At 57.9% G+C, this 15,462-nt stretch overlaps 1 protein-coding gene across 8 annotated transcripts in view; it reads right to left on the minus strand.

Annotated features, from left to right (window-relative positions):
* The window catches only part of ERG (ETS transcription factor ERG), a 197,010-nt gene that overhangs the window by 43,374 nt on the left and 138,174 nt on the right, over positions 1 to 15,462 (minus strand). For 7 of the 8 annotated variants that reach the window (XM_045585239.1, XM_045585241.1, XM_036446663.2 and 4 more), the window contains one exon: positions 2,368 to 2,585. In XM_045585239.1, coding sequence (XP_045441195.1) covers positions 2,368 to 2,585 — 218 coding nt within the window. Of the gene's footprint in view, positions 1 to 2,367; positions 2,586 to 3,965; positions 3,971 to 15,462 lie in introns of those variants that run through there. The other variant, XM_036446664.2, reaches the window with a different exon arrangement.

Raw genomic sequence — 15,462 nt, forward strand, 5'->3', positions numbered from 1 at the left:
ACCCTCCCCAAGGAAGTGGTCTGCGTGGGAGGATCCTGTACCAGCAACGCCGCCCCCGAGGCCCTGAGGGCACCCTCCGGCGGGAAGGCTGCTGCAGGGCCGGTGGGCACGGCGCTGGCTGCTGAGGGCGGCCGGGCCCACATCAGAGGCTGGTGGCTGCCCGCCCTCATCCCCCTCCCTCATCCCCCATGAACGCAGGAGCAGCACAGAGCGAACAAGAGCAGCCCTGTCCCTGCTCACCGCGCTCACCTCCTCCCCCAGGCCCTCTCTGAGGCTCCCTAAGTCCAGCCAGACTCGGGGAGCTGGCCCTCGGACCACCTGGAAACAGGGGCCAGCACGCCGGTCCGCCACTGCCAGCTGGGCAACGTCTCGGTGCCCCGTGCCCGAAGAGTGCGCGCTCTCTCTCTCTCTCTCTCTCTCTCTCTCGCTCGCTCTCGCTCTCGCTCTCGCTCTCGCTCTCGCTCTCGCTCGCTCTCTCTCTCTGATGCATTTCCTGCATACAGAAACGGGTGTCCGAAGAAGAGAGCTCTGGAAATGCATCTTGCTCTTAGCGTCCCCCCAACAACTCTCCTGGGTGCATTGGGTCACACGACGCCACCGAGAGCGAACCCACTCAGTGGCCCGGGGTTCTCGCCCCGCCTCCTCCATCCCTCCGCTGCCTTCTTCGCCACACGGCTGCGTCCACTCCGCCCTCCCGAGTCCCAGAAGTACAAGGCGGGGGGGCGTAGGTGCGTGTGGAACGTAACACAATAACACAATAGCTCGTATCCACGCAAGAGTACTCTCTGCATTTCGTGGCACACCTGCCGTGGGCCCCCGCCCCTATGTGTGGTGGAGACACTGCCACACGGGCCAGGACGGACCTGTAGGACGATGACACGCGTCACGTCAGTACCCGGGCCTCGGGGATCCCGGGCCTCGGGCAGCGTTTTCTGCCCGGGACCTCTCAGGGCTGGGAACGAACCCCCCGGGGAGGTCCGACGTGGCCCGCCGGGGCCTGAATGCCACGTGAAGCCCCCACACCACGGCCACGCGCCCCTTCGGAGCGAGGCTCCCGGAGTCAGGGAGGAGGCCGGCACTGAGCACAGGAGAGGCGGCTCTGGCCGGCACCCTGCACGCACGCCCCACACGCACCACCCCTCCAGCGCGCTGGGACCCGGCACCTTCATCGCAGCCGCCCCAGAGGCAGACGCCCTGTTCCCGGCTCCTGTGAAAACGCAGTCGGTGCTAACACACAGGGCGTGCACACACTCAGAACCGTTATAAAGGCCGTGTCTGTAAAAATACGTTTCATTTTCACACCGAGCCCTCAGCGGTGACGGAGTGGTCACTGAGCTGCTGAGCTGTGTGTCCATTTTTCCAGGACACCCTGGACCACGCAGAGCAAAAGGGGCCGGGTGGTGGACAGAGTCAGACACCCTGGCTTTGAACCCAAAGGGAGCCCCTGGAAGTGGTGACCCTGAGTTAGCCAGGACACGTCTAAGCCTCGGTTTCCTCCCCTGTCCAATGGGGACCAGCGCCCTTCGCCCGGCTGCTGGGGGTGCGCGGGGCGCGGGGCGCGGGGAGCGGGAGGAGAAGGGCTTTGCACTCAGGGAGGCCACAGAGCGTGTGCGCTGTCTCCCACCCCCGCGCCAGACCCTGCAACACGCTAAGAAATTACCCTCCCTTTGTCCCGCGATTTTATACGCTCCTTCCTGAATATAGATGGGCTATGATATCATAATTGAAACCAACTTGACTTTGCAAAGCTGCATCCGACGCAGCGCGGGCGAGGGCCAAGGCTCGTCCTGCATCTGAGAGCACATTCTGTCTGACAGCCCTGCCCCGAGACGCTAACGAGGGGAGCGAGGCCCTCCGTGTGAGGGAAGATGAGAAGCAGCAGCGAGGGGGAGGGGGAGGGACAGAGGAGGGGCGTGGGGTGGGGTGGAGGGCGAAGGGCAGATGGCTAAGCAGCTCCCTCGGCGAGGGCAGACGGCTCGGACATATGGCGCCGCCTGGCCACTAGCTGCCACTCTCTCTCCACGCAAACACAGCGCAGCCCTCTCTCCCGGACCATAAACGCCAGGGATGAACTCTGCCACATGTGTGCAAGCAAGCCCCCCCTCCCACCGCGCCCTCACGCCTGGAAAACGGCATCAAACACCCCGTCTTCAAAGCGAGCGCTCCGCGAATATACGACCAGTTTTACAGCCTCCGTCCTCAGCCCAGAGCCATCGGGGACACGTTTTTCTCCGCCCATGGCCCAGGGACCCCTCCGCGGCCTTCCTTCCCGGAAAGATCTTGGCGGGAAACGAGGCTCCCCCTGGGCCTCCACAAGGGATGGGGAATCCGGGGTGGGGGTGGGGGGGGGGCCGGGAGCCAGCTTACCTGGAGCCGTTCACCTGGTTCGGGTTGCATTCCATCTTGATGGTGACCCGGGCCGGGGGTTGCGACAGCCAGTCCTGCTGGGGCACGCGCGGGCTCATCTTGGAGGTCTGCCCATAGTCGCCGGAGGAGGAGGCGGTCATGTCCGCCTTGGCCAGGTGTGGCGTCCCGTAGGCGCACTCGAACAGCGACTGGTCCTCGCTCACCACCGACAGCGCTTCCTGCAGCCAGAGAGACACGGTCAGCGCCCCGGGGGCCAGGCCCACTTCCGACGGCGGCCGCTCTGCGGGCGTTTCTCACCGGGACCTGGGAACTGGAGGGTCTACCTTCCAGGATTTTTTTTTTTAAAAAAAAGAGGACCTGGCTTTCCCCGCTCCAGACCCTGGAAGCGGGAGCAGGCCGGCCTCGGGGAAACTTTTCAGCGCAGCCCGGGCCCGACTGCAGCCGCCGAGGGACAGCCCCCTTTAATCTCCACGCGAGGAAGTTGGATTTCAAAGGTCTCCGAAGACATCCAATTGCATGTGTCATTCTTTGACAAATGCAATCTGTAATTCAGGCAGACAGCGTACAGGACGGCCGCGAAGATGAAAAAAAGGAGAGGGACGGCTCACACCTAAGCATCTGGCGGAGCAGCCTCGTTCCCGGAGGGAGATGCTGAGGAGGAGGAGGCCCTTGGGGTGGAGAGGGAGAGGGGGACGGAGCACGAAGGACAGACACACAGATATGAGTTTTTCCACTTTGGCGTTATTAGCGGCTCGCGAGTGGTGGTTCCATGATGGCGAACATCTGGATGATAAATGAACCAGAAAAAAAAAAAAGAGAAAGAAAGAAAAAAAAAAAGCTGTGAATGATCCAGATGCCTCCCAATACCAGGATGTTGAAACTATCTGGACCAGCGGCTCACTCTTCTTTCCCCTTCCTCCTCCTCGCTACGGACATCTCTGCTCTTTTGCGTAATGTGGTGGGAAGACGTGGACCTTGGTGGTGGGTGGACCGCCCGCCCATGGTTTTACGTCGAACACATGGCCGGCCCACGGCGGTACTGCCATCCTCCCGCCGGCTCAGCAGCGGCAGAGGCGGCGTGGGGACCTGCCCTGCGGGAGCAACACACCATGCAGCACCCACCCACACGCCACACCCAGGGGCCCAGCGGTGGTTCCTATCACACGCACAAAGCCCACGGGACAGCTCGTCCCAACACCAGCCTGTGGGCAAGTGAGGGCCGCTCTCAGCTCGGGAGACGCTGGTGCGGGCTGCGTCCCATGGTTTTTAAAAGGGGAAACTTTTTCTGAAACCGGTTTGGCTCAGTGGATAGAGCATCAGCCTAAAGACTGAAAGGTCCCAGGTTCGATTCCGGTCAAGGGCATGTACCTTGGTTGCGGGCACATCCCCAGTAGGGGGTGTGCAGGAGGCAGCTGATGGATGTTTCTCTCTCATCGATGTTTCTAACTCTCTATCCCTCTCTCTTCCTCTCTGTAAAAAATCAATAAAATTTTTTAAAAAGTGGAAACTTTGGAGAAGTAGCATTCTCTAACGCTACTTCTTCAAAACAGACAGTCTCACCCCCACACGAGAAGATCTGAGATCAGAGAGATCCAGACCTTGATGTGAGTGTCCCAAGGTCAACGGGGCATCCGTGATGGAGCTGACTGGTGTCTGGGCGTCTGTTCTCCTGCCCCACAGCCCATGATTCCCTGCTTATCTACACTAATAACAGCCTAGGCCAGTGGTTGGCAAACCCACTAGTCCACAGAGCCAAATATCAACAGGACGACGATTGACATTGCTTTGGAGAGCCACGTTTTTTAAACTTAAACTTCTTCTAACGCCACTTCTTCACAGTAAACGTGCCCAGGCCGTGGTCTTTTGTGGAAGAGCCACACTCAAGGGGCCAGAGAGCCGCATGTGGCTCGCGAGCCGCAGTTTGCCGACCACGGGCCTAGGTGGTCCTCACATCATCACAATCCCACAATTCACCACCAGGAAGCTGTGTGAATTCTTATTCTTTGAGCCAGGCCTGGGGGTCCCACAGCCTCGTGTGGCACAGAGGAGGAGGGGCCTGGCGGCAGGACCTCCGGCTCTGACCTACCTCTTTGGGGCAATCCGTCCATCGAGGAGCCCCGGATGGGTGGGCGGGACCTACCTCTTTGGGATGATTGATCGCAGGGCTCCCGCACTGTGAGAGAACACAGGCAAGGCTGGGGGACACCCCCCCCACACACACACACACACAAGTGCACCAATTTCGTGCACCGGGCCTCTAGTATGCTATTTCCTGATTTTAAACAGGTGCTCACCTTTGCCCTCCCTTCTTATTCTTTGGGTTGATACTTAAATAAGTAAGGATGCTCCCCGATAGTAACAGAGCCTCACGGAGCAGCTGTTCTAAGACCGAGACCTCCCCCACCCTCTGGCCCAAAAGTGTCAAAATCTTTGTGGATCACACGGGATTTCACAAACCCAGCTCTGAGTGCTCCCAGCCACCTATCCTACCAGCCACTCTATCCCACCGGCCACTCTATCTTAACCAGCCACTCTATCCCACCAGCCACTCTACCCCACCAGCCACTCTATCCCACCAGCCACTCTATCCCACCAGCCACTCTATCCTACCAGCCACTCTACCCCACCAGCCACTCTCTATCTCACCAGCCACTCTCTATCCCACCAGCCACTCTATCCCACCAGCCACTCTACCCCACCAGCCACTCTATCCCACCAGCCACTCTATCCCACCAGCCATTCTCTATCCTACCAGCCACTCTACCCCACCAGCCACTCTCTATCTCACCAGCCACTCTCTATCCCACCAGCCACTCTACCCCACCAGCCACTCTATCCCACCAGCCACTCTATTCCACCGGCCACTCTATCTTAACCAGCCACTCTCTATCCCACTGGCCACTCTATCCCACCAGCCACTCTATCCCACCAGCCACTCTACCCCACCAGCCACTCTATCCCACCAGCCACTCTACCCCACCAGCCACTCTATCCCACCAGCCACTCTATCCCACCAGCCACTCTATCCCACCAGCCACTCTACCCCACCAGCCACTCTATCCCACCAGCCACTCTACCCCACCAGCCACTCTATCCCACCAGCCACTCTATATCCCACCGGCCACTCTATTCTACCAGCCACTCTATCCCACCAGCCACTCTATTCTACCAGCCACTCTATCCCACCGGCCACTCTATCTTAACCAGCCACTCTATCCCACCGGCCACTCTATCTTAACCAGCCACTCTATCCCACCTGCCACTCTATCTCACCGGCCACTCTCTATCCCACCGGCCACTCTCTATCCCACCGGCCAGTCTATCCCACCAGCCATTCTATCTTACCATCCACTCTACGCCACCTGCCACTCTCTATCCTACCAGCCACTCTATCCTACCGGCCGCTCTACCCTACCAGCCGCTCTATCTTACCGGCCACTCTATCCCACTGGCCACTCTCTATCCCACCGGCCACTCTCTATCCCATCGACCACTCTCTATCCCACCGGCCACTCTACCCCACCGGCCACTCTACCCCACCGGCCACTCTATCTTACAGGCCATTCTATCCCACCAGCCTCTCTATCCTACCGGCCACTTTATCCCACCAGCCACTCTATCCCACCTGCCTCTCTATCCCACCTGCCACTCTCTATCCCACCGGCCTGTCTATCCCACCGGCCACTCTACCCCACCGGCCACTCTATCCCACCTGCCTCTCTATCCCACCTGCCACTCTATCCCACCAGCCACTCTATCCCACCTGCCTCTCTATCCCACCTGCCACTCTCTATCCCACCGGCCTGTCTATCCCACCGGCCACTCTACCCCACCGGCCACTCTATCCCACCTGCCTCTCTATCCCACCTGCCACTCTATCCCACCAGCCACTCTATCCCACCTGCCACTCTATCCCACTGGCTCCAGGACTGACTCCTTCCTTTGCTTCCCAAGTACTTGAATGCCACTCTGTAAATCAGTGAGTGGGGAGAATGACAAGGACCAAGCTCAATGCTTTGGCTCAGAGTGTAAGCACACCACCTTGACTTCTTCTTTTTAGAAAATATATTTTTACCAAAACCGGTTTGGCTCAGTAGTAGAGCATCGGTCTGCGGACTGAAAAGTCCTGGGTTTGATTCTGGTCAAGGGCATGTACGTTGGTTGTGGGCACATCCTTGGTGGAGGGTGTGCAAGAGGCAGCTGGTCGATGTTCCTCTCTCATTGACATTTCTAGCTCTCTATCTCTCTCCCTTCCTCTCTGTAAAAGATCAATAAAATATATTTAAAAAAAGAAAAGAAAGGTATTTTTATGGATTTCATAGAGGAAGGGAGAGGGAGAGAGCACTAGAACATCAGCTGCCTCCTGCATGCCTCACACTGGGGAGGGAGCCTACAACACCAGGCACGTGCCCTGACCGAGAATCAAACCCTGACCTCCTGGTTCTTAGGTGGACACTTAACCACTGGGCAACACTGGCCAGGCATGACCTCAACTTCTTTAAAATCCCTGGAATCTGAGCCTTGCGACACATTGGGAAGCAGTAAGCTAGGGTTTAAGCAGTACCACAAAGCATACCAAGGGATAGGTTGTGCCAGCCAGAGAGCCAGAACCGGGCACAAGAAAGAAAAAACAGGAAAGGCATGGCGGACACACAGCAGCTCAGAGAGCCACAGGCAGACGGCAGCAGCCGAGGCTCCAGCACATTCGGGGTGCCGAGCCTGGCAGACCGACATCGGGGGACCCGAACGGCGAACCGAGTGAATGAATCCGAGGCGTCGAACATCACAGGTGGGGTTTCCAAGTAACACGGCCCCGGATGTAAGTAGCCTTGCTCATTCATCAAGACAAGAATGGCAGCTTCCGAAGTCATTGTGGCCAAAGAGACTCCCTCCCGTCCCGCGGCGGCACCAGAGAGGAGGGTTCACACACTCGGACCAGGCTCCGCGGGGAGTCACGCCCTCGGGGATGCTCGCTTGGCCCACCGACCGGGAGGAACGTGAGCGATGGTGTGGCTTCTACCAGCGATCAGCAGAAAGAGGTTAGACAGAAGAACCAGGCTCATTTTAAAATTACGAAAAATAAAAAATAAATAAAAAGGGCGTTGAGGACGGAAAGAGAGCAATGCTGCCATATCACTCTGCCCCTAAGGGAAGCCTTGTGTCCTTCAAACACATCCGAGGCCACGTCCACAGAGCGTGGGGTTTGGGAAACGAACCGGGATGTCAGAGCTGCGACGGGGCCCGCGTGTGCTGGGGGGTGGGGGGGTGGGGGGGCGCGCCCACATCTGGCTGAGCGTCACCTTGGCACATGCTGTTCTGACGGGAGGAGTCAGCGTTAACTGAGATCGATTCGGGGGGGGAAGTGCATGCGAGCGGGAGGTAAGGAAGACACACATCTTTCCCCTCGGATCTCGAAGTCCTCCTCAGAGCCCGAGGCCCCGGAGGGAGAGAGAGCGTGGAGATGAGGCTTCAGGGTGAACATCTCCGAAGGAGCGAGATGCAGTCCACATCTCAGAGAGACAGGGCCACCACAGTGTTCTTCTTTTTTTATATTTATATTTACTGATGGATTTCAGACAGGAAGTGAGAAGGAGAGAGAGAGAAACGTCAGTGATGAGAGAAAATCACTGATTGTTTGCCCCTGCTTGGATCAAGCCCTCAACCCAGGCATGTGCCTTTACGGGGAATTGAACCGTGACCTCCTGGTTCATACATGGACGCTCAGCCAGCCACCGAGACGCACTGGCTGGGCCAAAGTGTCTAACCCCCCGGAGACTGCCCTCAGGTGGAATTAAGCGCAGGACAGGAGAGGAAGCAGACCAAGTCGCATGCACTCATGCACACACACACACACGCACGCACATACACACGCAAGCACACATGCCAGTGGAGCATGCTTTAACAGTGGGGAGTGAAGAGAAGCCGCGGGACAGTCCGGAGACCTGCTTGGACAGGGATGATCTCTACAGACACCACACGCGACAGGCCCAGTGTGTCTCTACTCCCCGCGGCCTCCCCATGTCCCGCCCAGCAGCCCTGGGACCCCGAGGCTGGGAGCATGGGATTCAGACCAGAAGGAACAGCTCGGAGCCCAGGCTGGCACCCGGGAGCGTGCACGCCAGCCCCCTGCTCGGGCTCCGCCAGCGACTCCCTGCCCTGGCAGGGCCGTGCCGCCTCCCTCCTCTCCGGCCACCGCGCTGCCCACCTGCCTACCTGCCCGCGGCGGGTGTTCCCTCGGCTGGGGGTGCAGGCGGCGCTCCCCGACCTCCGGCCGGCCGCAGGACCGGGGGACTGAGCCGGCTGCTTTATAACAGAGAATTCCGAAAAGCCAAAAACCCTGGCAGGAACCGGGCATAATAATTTAATACGCCTGCCTCCATGCTGCTATAAAAAGACCTGAACTTTAGATTGGTGTGTGCGCGCGTGGGGGTGGGGGGCGAGTGTTTTTTCCTGCGGCTCCAGGAAAGCCGGATAGTCTGATGTGGCGAGTGGCAGGCGACCAATGCCGTTTTTCATGCACGTCGGGGAGGCACATAAATCCTCAGCCCATGGCCCCCGGCAGAAGGGCCCGCTGTGTGGGGGTGCCGTGGTAGCGACGTCGTGTGGACGCCGAGCACATGGATCACACGTGAAACGACGCCTGAGGACTTCGGTCAGAGGATCACCGGGACCCACAGTTCCAGGCACTCGGCGAGATTGGGTTTCAGACCCTAAGACTAAAATATGCTTTTATTTTTTTCCGTAACAAGACAGATTTGGGGTCAACAAAGGATCCAAAAATACTTCCATCAAAAACTAAAAAAAGAAAAAGGAACACATCGAATGTTCTCTGCACTCCAACGACCGCCTCCAGCCTGCGGCACCCACACCGCTCCTAGCAGGTGGGTGTTCAGAGAGGCCCCGATGTCCAGGGAAAGAATCGGAAAACGGGATCGGGGCTCAGGTTTGCTAATTGTGCCCGATGATGATGATTCATAAAAGTGCCAGAATGTTAATACAGAGAACCCAACACGCTTAACTGCTCATGATGAGTCGGGTGCGGTCCCGTGTTGACAGCAAGAACGTCTGAAAGAGTGACGAGTGCGCGCTCTCTCTCTCTCTCTCTCTCTCTCTCTCTCACAGCCCACACAGGGACGTGGGCAGCAGGAGGTTTTCAAACATTCAGGAGAGGCCCAGCCGGCATGGCTCAGCAGTTGAGCTTTGACCTATGAGCCAGGAGGTCGCGGTTCGATTCCCAGTCAGGGCACAGGCCCGGGGTGCGGGCTTGATCCTCAGTTGGGAGGGGCGGGGGGGGGGGGGGGGGACGGGGGAAGGCAGGAGGCAGCTGATCAATGACTCTCTCTCCTCATTGATGTTTCTATCTCTCTCTCCCTCTCCCTTCCTCTCTGAAATCAATTTTTAAAAAAAAAAAAAATTTAGGAGAGGAGAGGCCAGGCGGATATGCAGGGACCAGATTTCCAGACCGCTCTCTGGTTTCCTCAGGCCCGTGCACTGCCCACGGCTACAAAAAACAAATGAGATGGTCGTCAAACCTCAGAGGGAAGGCAGGGGAGGGTGGGGGTGAGGGGGAGAGATCAACCAAAGGACTTGTGTGCATGCACATAAGCCTGACCCATGGACACAGACAGCAGGAGGGTGGGGGCATGAGGGGAGGAGTAGGGGGCAATGGGGGGATGAGGGCACAGATGTAACACCTGAACCGATGAAGAAAACAAACGGGAAAGCTGAGCGGGGCAGGGCTGCTCCGACGTGGTCCTGCTTCAGGAAGTCATTCCAACCAGCGTCCTGGCTGTCACAGCGCAGTGTCCACGCGGAGAAGCCAATGTCAGCGAAGCCACCAGCCCCCTCTCCCCGGCAGGTTCTCCCCTCATTCCTCTCATCCCGCCCAGCGCCAGCCCTTCCTGCCTGAGCCTCCGCCCGCACACAGGCAGCCCGGGCCGGTCCCGCCAGAGCGCCCTGCACTGCACACGGGAGAACTTCGAGGCCTCCCTCTCCCTCTCTCTCTCTCTCTCTCTCTCTCTCTCTCTCTCTCTCTCTCTCTCTCTCCTATCTCCTATCTCCAGAAGCAGCTGCTCCATCTCATCATAAACCAGGTGATCATGGGAAGCACTCTGCACACATTATCTTTCCAACGTCCATGCTGCTGCTTTTAAGAGAATCCCGTTTTGCCAGCTCTGGGCGCACCTTACACCCTCGGCCAAGTTCCTTCTTCCTTTGAGGCAGATACAGGAATGGCTCACTTGACAGCAAAGGGCATCCCACATCCTATGAACTACGGCCACTCCATCCCAACCACAGTCCGGGGAGCTCAGCTGTCATTCCTGCCCTCAGAGGACCAAGGAGGACAGGGCAGAAGCAAGGGTGTGTCTCTAAGCGGCGTCACCCCACTTCCCCCTCCCCGGGCTGGACACTCACTATCTGGGTGTGGCCAGAAGGAAGAGGAGGAGGAGGCTGGGTCATGGCGGCCTTGGGCAGAGGGACGCCGTGGCTGCTCATGGCCTTGGGGAGAGCAGAGACGCCGTCACAAGAAGGTGGAGCCACCTAGGAAGGCAGAGAGGCCGGCGGGGGGAAAAGTGGGAGAAGGGATAAATACTGACTCAGGGACTGGGACAGGATGCAGGATGGAGTGGAAGTGCTTGGCAACAGTAAGGGGCGCTCCTGAGCCTGCTCCCCGCCCAGCACTGCAGCCCTGGTTTCAGACACACCCCATCGCCTCTCCCCTCCTGGCTGGAACCAGCAAACTGCTCTTCCCTTTGAGCAGTCAGGTTATTCAGGTGCAAACAGAAAGCCATATAACGGGGTGCGTTCATTCTGGGGGGATGCCTGACTCCCCTTAGTGAACAGCACACAGGAAAACCGGCCGGAGGAACCCCGATGACAAACAGGCTCCAGCCAGTGCCCCTCCCCCGGAGGCCGTAACGGGGGGTCATCAGCGGCATGCGCCCCGCTCGCCCCCCGCAGGCTTTTCCCTGCTGCCGGGGCGGAGACAGTGAGCCACATATTAAAGCAGCACCCAGCTCTGTGCTCACGTTTTTCTCATTTAACACGTTGCTATTTTGGTCCTTCAAAAATATAAAAAATCTTGGATTCGCCTCAAAGGAAAAATGCACATAGGCAAACGGAGTCCATCTCGAGGGCGTATTTCTCCAATGTGGTATCACTTCAGCGTCAATCACGTTTACGGCTCGCAATAGCTGCCGGCGGGAGGAGAACGAGAACCAGGACTGGTGTGAAGGAGCATCCACACATATACGCCAGGCACATAGAAACACATTCACACACATGTGCACAGACAGCACATGTATGCTCACACACATGTGCACATATACACATAACACATAGACACGTGTGCGCATGTGTATGCACGCGTATACATATAGCACTTGCACGCTTGTGTACACACATATACACATATACACATACAGCACATACAGCCATATACTACTACACAGATGCACGCATGCATGCATATATATATATAGCACATGGCACTCATGTGCACATGCATCAACACACATACTTAAAGTGTATATATGTGCACTCACATGTGTGCGTGCATATACATACATACACATATATGCACACAGGCATGCCTATCTACCCATCCTATCACTGTGGTTCACCCAGCCCTGTTAACAGGCCCCGGGGTAGATGCAGCCTGAGCGGTGGAGACGCCCGGATTCTCCCCTCCCGCCTTCAGTTGTGCCGCCTCCTCGTACCGGAAGGTGCACGCCTCCCGCCCAGCACACCTCTGGCAGAGAACCACTGGGGCCGGATCCCCCGGGGACCTGGGCGGAGTTTCCCGCCCTGAACTCCCCGGCCTTCTCCTTGGCTCAGGCGTGGCCCCGGGATTCTCTGCTCACATACGTCTCGCCCCACTCCCGCCTTCATTCAAATAGAAGCGTTTCCAGGGCAGGATGCTCCGTGTCTGCTCCAGCATCCGAACAGCTTCCTCACTTCACATCACGTGTTGGTTGGTATCGTACTATTAACCATAGAACTAATAAGTCCAGGGAGGCCGTGCGGGGACTGGGCTGTGCTCACTGCCCTTGGCCTTGCCCTGCAGGCCTCATGGCCGCCAGCTGCACCTGAGACCCACGTGGCTGGAACCAGGGACCCCCCCACAGCCAGGGAACATACGGGAAACATGAGACAACGTTCCCCATGATGTAAGGGAGGCGGCAGGGGGCCCTGAGGCCCCGGAAACCCAGCCAGCCCACTGTCCCAGGCTCTTCGTGCGCCGCAATGCCCTCTGAAACGCACGCAATGGGACTACCTAGCCTGGCCGTCGCGGGCCCGTGGTTTCACACTCGCAAGAGGAGTGAGCCCCAGAGCGCTAGGACTGGGCTCCGGGCTGCCGTTAACCACACCGAAAATGTGCACTGAGCCTAAACACGTGCCCCGAGGTTAGGTCTGACCCTGAGTCGTATCGGGGACAGGAAATCAGGAGAGAGGAAGTGACCTCCCGAGGGGCTGGCTGTGTGCGAGGCACAGATTGCGGCGATGGCTTCCCGGAGTCTGAGTACTTTTATCTCCCAACGCCCGCTGGTGTACGTTAAACGCGTGCAGCTTTGTGCAGCCAGTGCGGCCGCAATAAAGCGGCTCGAACACAACCCGGGAGACTGTGGGAGGGATGCTGACAGCTTCTTTGTTCTCTGGCAAAGGAACACCCTTTTCCCACGGGCCCCTTCCTTGCTGGCGATGAACGGAAAGTGGAAAAACACCGGTGAAGACATCCCGTTTGGGCATCTGAAGTGGGAGCGCCGAGGGTGCCCTCTGTGAGGGGCCGTGCGGGGCGGGCGGTCAGCACTGAGGCTTGCTCTTTGAATCGTACCCATGGCACGACACTTGACTATATTCACCAAGAGCCCTCATCATATGCATGCCTGGTTTTAAATGATCCACTTGACATACCAAGGTCACGTTCACGTCACTTTTTATAAGCAAATTTAGGATAAATTGGCAACGGCCGCGCTGCATAAACCGGACAGCAACACGGACACTCTTTTTCTTGGACTCGGACTCCCCTGTGGAGGGAGCCAAGTGCTCACCCACGGTGAGGGCCGCCCCTGCCAAGCTCTGGCCCTGGCTCCCTGGTCCGAGATACCTCCCCTCCCCCCGGGGCTGGGGGCTAAGCCCGTGCCCGCTGCAGACTTCCCAGTGCATCCATCCGCCTGGTGCCACCCCAGAGTGGGACCCGGACGTCTGGCCTTTGTTCCCGCTCTGCCCTTGGCTCACTTCTCTCCCATGATGCAGTTCGGGGCCGCAGGGACAACCCGTCTCGTTGGGGACAGTCTCATGCACCAGCAAGCTGGCCGCTGCGAGACCTGATTTATGTTCATGGCCCTGGGAGCGCTCCACCTAAGACCTTGTATATGCGGCCAGCAGCTGCAGATGTACACGGATCACACCCCACAGGAGCCCCCGGCAGAGCTATAAATGGGTCCGGGGGAAGTCAAATCACCCCGAGAGTCTGGGGATCCATTCAGACCAAACCAATCCAACCTCAGAGCAGCTCGCTGGCCTGTGAAGCCTCACGGGTCCCCCCGAGGGCCCACACCCCGGGTTTGGGATTGCCTCCTGACTCGGGGCCTCTATTCCCCTCACCATGAATCCCCCAGGACGCAGAGCCAGGGATGTCCATGTCTGGCCCCTCCTTTCCATGTGGAAGAGGACGTGGCCAGGGCTACGGGCTGTGTGCACCACTGCACAGCCCCCTGCTGCCCAGGACACCACGGGGCAAGCGTGGGGTGGGCGCCGGCAGCCAGCCGTGTGGCCTGGGCAGAGCTTCCTCCCTCGGCGGGCAGGTGGTCTAAGTCGCACCCATCCACTTGGCACCATGAGCTCTGAGGATGGCGAGAGTGGCTGTGCCCGCTTAAAAGGGCAGCTGGCTCAGGACAGACGATTTGCCTCCCCTGTCGCCCAGCCTGGGGACTGGCACCGACCACGGGTGCTCTTGAGCTTCAGTTAACCCAGGTGTGGAGATGGTGCAGCCGGAGGGCCCGTCTTGAGCTGTACGCTCCTGATCTAAAAACAAGCGGACGGGAGCCCCGCTAACATTCTGACCACCGGAGGCCAGGTTTTTATTTTTTATTCATGTGCTCCATGCCGGTGCAGTCCTTCTACACCCGGAGGCCCTTCCACATCTATCCACCCAGGTGGATCATACCGATCCCCTTATTTTCACTCGGGTCCGTGCTTCTAACCTCATACTTGGCTTTCAAGCAGGAGAGAGAGAGAGAGAGAGAGAGAGGGAGAGAGTTTCGTGTCGGTGCCAGTGGGTGGGGTGCAGCAGGTGATGGATGGACTGCACAGGGCCCTGCACCAAGCCTCCCGTGTGGTCCGGGGGTGGCCTGCCAAGATCAGCACGGAGCTGTCAGTCACACCCTGCGTTCTGCGCCCCCAGCCTCTCCCTTCATTACCCACTCCAGGTCGGGCCACAGAAGGCGTTTTCAATGCAAAATAAACATGCCCTTTCTGGAGCGAATTACAGCCTTGCTTTTCGAAATCTGACGCTGGACCAGCCGCACCCACAGCACCTGGGAGCCTGTGGGATGTCCCACCCCAGAGTTAGAACCCGGGTTCAACAGATTTACACGGTGGATTGTGCATACGCCAAGTGTTGAGAACTGGGTTAGAAGGTGGTTAGATGTCTGAAAAACAAACAAACAAACAAACAAAAAACAGAAAGGCAAAACTGAATGAGGCCGAAACCGGTTTGGCTCAGTGGCTAGAGCATCAGCCTACGGACTGAAGGGTCCCGGGTTCGATTCCAGTCAAGGGCATGTACCTTGGTTGCGGGCACATCCCCAGTAGGAGGTGTGCAAGAGGCAGCTGAATGATGACTCTCATCGATGTTTCTAACTCTCTCTTTCCCTTCCTCTCTGTAAAAAATCAATTATATATATATATATATATATATATATATACACACACACACACACACACACACACACACATACATATTTTATTTTATTATTTCTTTTTTAAAGAAGTTTTAAAAAAAAAACTGAATGAGGAGGTCAGGAGGAGAGGGGCAGATGGGAGCTTTCACCGTGGAGTGGTCAGGGAGGCCCTCCCGGAGGAGGTGTGGCC

The sequence above is a fragment of the Pipistrellus kuhlii genome, unplaced genomic scaffold (genome assembly GCF_014108245.1).
Source record: "Pipistrellus kuhlii isolate mPipKuh1 unplaced genomic scaffold, mPipKuh1.p scaffold_m20_p_2, whole genome shotgun sequence".
NCBI lineage: Eukaryota > Metazoa > Chordata > Mammalia > Chiroptera > Vespertilionidae > Pipistrellus > Pipistrellus kuhlii.